The sequence below is a fragment of the Podarcis tiliguerta genome (genome assembly GCF_965153285.1).
Source record: "Podarcis tiliguerta genome assembly, chromosome: 2".
NCBI lineage: Eukaryota > Metazoa > Chordata > Lepidosauria > Squamata > Lacertidae > Podarcis > Podarcis tiliguerta.
In genome coordinates this window covers 61029405-61036105 of record NC_139535.1, presented here as the reverse complement: position 1 = coordinate 61036105, position 6701 = coordinate 61029405, and the positions used below count along the sequence as shown (strand labels likewise).

The 6701-nt window shown below is 43.6% G+C and overlaps 1 protein-coding gene across 1 annotated transcript; it reads right to left on the bottom strand.

The window, feature by feature from the left end:
* Positions 1–302: 302 nt before the first annotated feature.
* Positions 303–6332, bottom strand: LOC310669718 (annexin A6-like). The gene is made up of 6 exons (XM_083424170.1): positions 6204–6332; positions 4325–4418; positions 3724–3819; positions 2174–2232; positions 1432–1554; positions 303–690 (listed from the first exon to the last, which is right to left on the bottom strand). Exons 2-6 carry the CDS (start codon positions 4365–4367, stop codon positions 631–633), a joined length of 381 nt encoding a protein of 126 aa, XP_083280296.1. The 5' UTR covers positions 4368–4418; positions 6204–6332; the 3' UTR covers positions 303–630.
* Positions 6333–6701: the final 369 nt, after the last annotated feature.

Genomic DNA, 6701 nt, shown 5'->3' with positions numbered 1-6701 from the left:
CTCTGTCACACTAAGCTTTGGAGACTCAAAAGCAGAGAAGAGCCATATTGCCTTCAAGTTTCTCTGAAGTCCAGTGTAAGGAAACTAGACCCCAAATATCATTCATTTTGTGTTGTGTCAGGCAGCTGCCTAACTCAAGAGAGGGTCACCACTTGTGACTACACAGTTGTGAACTGCTACATGGGAACTATGTGAGTGAGAGCTTTTTGCATGCCCAGCACCTTACTGAGAATCAGTGTCTCTTGTTTACATGTTCTTTTCTTAACAACAGAAGAGGGAAAAAGCAGACCAGAGCCTTCCGGTGGCCAGCAACGTGTAACATTTTATTTCTTTGGTTTAAAATACCTACAACAGTGCTACTTCATTGGACTTGTGTACATTACTTAGTTTTGCACCAGTTTAGACAACTCCCCCACCCATTGGACTGAGCAATCCCCGTGGTCTTTGTTGTTTGCAGTGTTAAGCTCTTCTGCAATTTCTTCCCCCCCTCCCAGCCAATGTGAATCTTCTCAGTGGATCCAAAACATCCCCTGATGCTTCTAAAAGCAACAGTGATATATCTAGGCTACACATATGTGAGTGACGCCGGCACAGACATGAGGACGAGCTTCCACAAGAGTCACCTGCTGGTTACTTTTCTTCCCCACAAATGGCTAGCAAGGCTTTGCGGTAATCTCCAGAGGTGTCCTTCTGCAAGAAGAAAAGAAGACAAAATGAAAACTAGAAATGCTTACAAGTGATCAGCCTCACTGGTAAATCGGAGGATAAAGAAACTTAAAAATGATCTTTTTAAGGCAATGCCAACATGTGTATTTCGATGTATCTACACTGCAGCCTTTAAGTGGATTTAACTATCATTACTTTGTGCCAGAGAACCCTCAAACGACTAGGATTCTTTAGCATAAGCTGTAACTATTAAGATAGCATAAAATGATATCATTTCTTAATGTGGATGTTATATTTCCTTTAGCATCTCCTTAATATTGTTTGCTGATGAGTTTTTCTTCAAAGAAATCTGAAGGGCTGCTTTTGAAGGTTACAGTTTTGCTCATTCTCTGTCTAGGAAAAAGCCCAGGTAATTTTGGAAGTGTACAAGTACATTGATCAGGCACCTGCTACTCATAGCAGCTGTCTGATTAGATGATATCGTGGTAAAGCACATATGCCCATACACGTCAAATTTTAGTCTACGGTTGTTCTTACAGGAAGACACATCTCTATGGAGGAAATTCTAATGGTGTGAAGTAGTCTTACTATGACTGCACATTCTTTTTGCCACCTATGCTTGGGTGGAACATTCACCTGGTATGAACAGGCTGCTGTGAGTACAACCAGTCAAAGATGTACATGAAACAAATCATAAAGGTCAGCACAGCTCACTGCACACAAACAGGCACATTTGTGCTGGCAAAAGCCAGAACCTCTTATTACCTCGATCATGTGATAGAGAGATTTGTCATAAATATCCCAAAATTCACGCCGGATGTTGAGCAGATCAATTTCACTCCTTGAGACAATAATCCTGATAAGAGTTCGGTCGTCTGTGCCAGCACCCTTGGGAGATCAAAAAACCAGTGAGAATTTATTTATTTTTTTAAAGAGAGAGCAAGGGCAGGAAGTGAGGGGACTTTCCCGCACATTGCTATCAGCAAAATATTTTGAAAAGGTGGCAACAAGCTCTATCAACCAGAGGTAGAGTGCTTTTGTTTACAGTGATACTTGGCAGATGGTAGAATGGGAGCTTCATGATCTGTTCTGCTAATGCACATCAGCACTGAGAGATGACCTGGTGCTGGGCACATACCAGGTAGCTGGTTCACTCAGTTGTTGCTGCCACCCCACTCAACCTCTTTAGAGCAAAGCTCTATATTTGAAATGGTAGAACGATGCAAGCCTTGAGCACTGTGCCTCTCATTGCTGCATCTGTTTCACTGACAAATTCTCCAAATCGACTCCCTTCACACACTATTTGCTGAAGGGGCCTCCTGGTTGTTTCAGTGAATCACAAGCAGGAATTAGCCATCCCTGGCCTTCTCAAATGCAGACCTGTTCAGGAAACCACCCCAAGCTCCTACTTTGCAATCAGATGATGATTATCGTAATTAAAAAGCTACTGATCTAGCCTTCCCTTCCCTGGTGAGAGTCAAAACAGCAAATGGAGTGTAGTTTTTACCTTCATGGACTTGTACAGCTTGTCGGCAAAGAAAGCTTGCTTGTTCTTGACACTCCGCACTTGAAAGAAAGAGCAGTGCAACATGAAAACATTGAACAGGAAGCCCCATCTCAGTCAACCCCCACACCCATGTTTTTAAAGAGCTATGTTGTCTCAGGTTGCATTTTTAGTTTGTGTGTAGAAAGAAAGGAGTGGGGAGGAAAAGACAGCTCTTGGAAAGCACCCCACCAATTACTGTATTGTATGTCCAAATTTGGTTGACAGGGTGGGAGAAATGGTTCATGTTTGCTGTCTGGGTCAATCACAGATGGATGTAGGTTTCTAGAGCCCAGGTTTGCAAGCAGAGGGCTCTAAATGTATAGTGTGATTGCCTCATCTCCATCAAAGAAAAAAACCATAGATATTTTTTGAAAAACTGCACATGATTCTGTTGTTTGCAGTAGGAGGAAAGCCATATGGATGGTTGGGTAGCCACTTCCTGTTCTGCGAGGGAATTGCAAAATTTAAGTGTGCAAGGATGTTGCAAAATGTTTTAACTATGCAGCAAGGGGCAATGCGTCCAGCAGGTGTTGCTTCTCTTGGCTGTTCTCCAGGCTTCTTGTCTATCCAGAGTCCTTCTCTGGACACCACTGGAGGGGATCTCTGGGTCTGCAGTGAATTCAACAGGCCCACTGACATGCTACAAGATGACTAGAGAAGCAGCCATTGAAGAAGCCACATTCGAGCTCAGTGGTGGCAAAGCTCGCAGTGGGTGGCGGCCATTTCCTGTTAGTCTTGGTGAAGGTACATTTTTAAAAGTCTGTTCAGGAGAACAAGATTGCAGGCAGGTCAGCCAGCCTGAGGGAATCAATATACTGCAACCAAGCAGAAAGTCACTGATAAAGAGAGATAGTGCTTGAAGCCTCTAAGACCTATATGACATACTGCTGAGCCATGCCAAGGGTTACGGTGTCAGTGAGATCCTATTCATTGATTCTATCTAACAGCCAAGTCTCAGCCGAAGGTGTTTGAAATCTGCACAGCAATCTCCAAGAGCAAGTTTCTAGCTCTCAAAGTTGTACAAAAAAAGGCTGAAAACATGCAGACAAATGTTGGGAAAGGTGCATAGTGCGCCAATGTAAGATTTCAGCTGGTTAGGAGGCATCCCACCTACCACTCCTTCCTCAACAGTCCCCACTGGATACATAACAAGTCACCCATATAGCCTCTCTTAGACATTAATACCATTCACCAGAATAGCTGAATTCTGTGAAATACTTTATTTTTATTATTTTTATTTATTAAATTTGTATACTGCCTCATACCGATAGATCTCAGGGCAGTTTACAACATAAAATTACAATTACCACCCCACATTTTTTGCAAGTGGAATACAGCAGGAAATTTAACTAAGGTCAGCTTGCTTCATCTCAGGAATATTATAAAAATAATGTTGAGGTGGACTAGTTGCAAGAGCAAGTTCGGCAGCGCAAGGTTTGCTGAAGTCCACACTCGATGTGCAAGGAAAGCACAAGCCTCTTTTTTTTTACGCCCGTGCAAGAGACACTCACCAATGGCTAAAAAGACGTCGCGCACATCTCCAGACATCCGCTTGTTGATGGCATGTGCCACGTCATGGTTCGTCATCTTAACAAACTCCTGAAAGACTACAAGGATCGAAGGTAGAGAATAAGAAATTAGAACCCTCTACGGCTTTGGAATGACCTAAAAGCTAAGCTAGGGAACTAGCCAACTGTCCTCAGTCAGCAATGGGACTGGCCACAGCAGGGTCATAAAACTGCTATGCCCTTAGTCCGCTTCTACAGTGTGTTAGGCAAGGTCAAGTATGTTCAAGGGTGATTAGGTGCTGCCACAGGGAAGTATCAAATATCAAGATGTTCTACAGAAAAGTACAGTTGGTGAAACAAACCTCCTAACCCTGAATTCCATCAGAGGAGCAGGTGTTCTTGAGCTAAAGGAGAATTTCTTTTTTTTTTTTTTGTAGCACAACAATTGCATCAGCAGCCTCTTTCCTTCAAAGCCCCTGAGGAGGTAATAGTTGCCCTTTTCCAAACTACAACAACACGGCCGGAGAAAGGTCAGGTCAATGAGTCTGCATCTAGGCACAGGCTCCACAACATTCAACAAACACACCATTCCCTCCCTATTTACCTCTCCGGAGCTGGGGGTAGCTCTGCGTACACAAGACGGTCATGAAGCGTGTCTCCAGAGATGTCGAATCATCACCGGAAACATCAGACAATTTCTGCGAAACCAAAGAAGATTGAAGGGATGGGGAAGAACAGCAAAAGATACAGGCTAGTGAAATATTTCCCTTTTGATTCCTGAGAGCCTATATACTAGTGCATTCCTGTAAGAAGGTTGCTATGTATTCCTCCATTAATATGGCAGCAAAGATTGTGAAAGCAGCTCAGCAAAATCTTCTGTGACTATTATGAGAAGGCTGGCAACAAGTAGAAGTCTGCCCAAGTAGGATTCTCTCTCCAAGTGTACTAAACATATTGCCATTTGAGCTGATCCAGTGAGAGATCACCATCAGGCTCAAAAAGGTCCCATGTGACTGTAACTGAGAGACACTCCCTAATCATTAGGGCTCTGACAGGCCTCTCCATTTGGCCTGCAAGGCTGTTTTGGTTAAGCCACATATTGGCCCTACGCAAATATAGGACATCAAGTGTGGGGCAGGTAAAAAGATGCAGGTGGGCTAAAAGGGGGACTGTAGTTGATCGGAATACCTGAAAAGTTTCATGCAGGGCACTTTGCAAGCCTTGACAATCCACTTTTTGTTGGGGGTTTGCAAAGCAATGTGCCTTTGCCCACATGGGGCAATGATGTCAGGTGACTGACTTGTCAAACTTGGCCTGTGATGGTGAGGGAGATGTGGCAAGCCAGACAGATCCAGTTCCCCACTCCTGGCCTAATGGGTCTATAACAGAAGACACCCCTCACCCTCGAGAAGCTTATGAACACCTCAAGGCTATAGGTAACTCTAACATCTTTTCCTACCCCTAAACGGACAACTCAGCTGGTTTTTTGAAATTTTGCCACAACAGGTAAAAAAGGAGGTCATATTTTGCATTGTCACCTGTGGGACATTAACACACAGAAATAGCAACCATTTCTTCCCAAACACCAAAAAAGGTTGCGTGAAACTGCCTTTTGACAATAAATACATGCAACAATGCAATGACAATTCATCTTCCCATGTGCTTATATGTAGTGAGAAATGTACAGCACATCTAATGGCACTCTTATGTTTTGGAACACTTAGCAGGTCACTAACAATTCCCCCAATTGCTTTTAATTGTCCTCCCTGTGCAGTTAATTAGTTATTATGCAAACTTTTGACATTCTCTCCTCCCTGGTTACTTTAAGAAGCATTCCCCCTCCCTTGCCTTCCCAGTTTTGCAGGCAAGAAGTAAGGCCTAAACAAGCCAAGAGTAGATTTTTTTGTAATTTATCCTCCCCCATGACTGTAAGGGAATATTTTCGGGTTATCTTTGGTTGGAGAGCCAGATGAATACAGGCAGTAGGGCAGGCCCAACAGCCAGTGAGATATGGGCTAAGATGGGTTTGGCAAACCTCTGAATGGTCATGTGCCCAACTCTAAGCAGAAGACATTCCTCCCTTTGAAGGGCTGTCAAAGGACAGTTTGCTGTTTTAAGAGCTGTTTTAAAGCCTACTTTAAAAGGTAGAGAGCCCAAAAAAGGAAAGCAGGAGGAGCCTTGAAGCTGCCCATTAGCCGTTAGCAGCTGCCCAGCAATGTGAGTCTGCACAAAGCTCACCTGGCCACAGTCTTCCCACTATGGCAAGATGTATTGCACTTCTATTTAAATCTTCAGCAATTTTGCAGCTATATGTACATATAAATTACCAAATGCACATTTTGTGCGAAGTCACGTCCTCATTTTTGACAGTGCACAAGTGGTCACTCTAAAAAACCTCCCTGTGATTTGGAAGGCACTGTTGTGTGAGTCCACCCCATGAGTCCTGAATAAAGTGTCAAACAACAAAAATGGCAGGCACTCACCAGGGTTTCAGCAACAACCTGACAACAGAGAGAAAGAGGGAGAGAGAGAGGAAGGCAACAGGGTCAGAGATAGGCCTGTGCAGCACTTTCTTAGGATTTCATAGATTAAAAACAGGGTCATTCTAATCTCTCAAGCCAAGATCTTCAGGCTCCCGAAAAGTGGCAGCAGATTCATTTCTCAGACCATGTGCAGCCCTTCAGATATTTTGATGTGTCCAATTAAACGCCTAAACGAAAAATATATCCCTTTGTTCAGAAAAAGTATATCTGCCAATGCTCAGATGTGGAAGAGGGCCCAAAAGAGAATGGAAAAGGAAAGGGAAACATATCTGCAAGGGACTTTTGGCCTGGGGTAAAGAATGTTCTAATCACATACATATGCACACATACGCCCAGTTTCGCAAGACTTCAAGAACACAAGGTCTGTGCCCCAAGGAGCTTCCAGAGAGAGGGGACAAGCCAAGGATGGACCAAGAATTGTGGGGAAAGAGAACATTC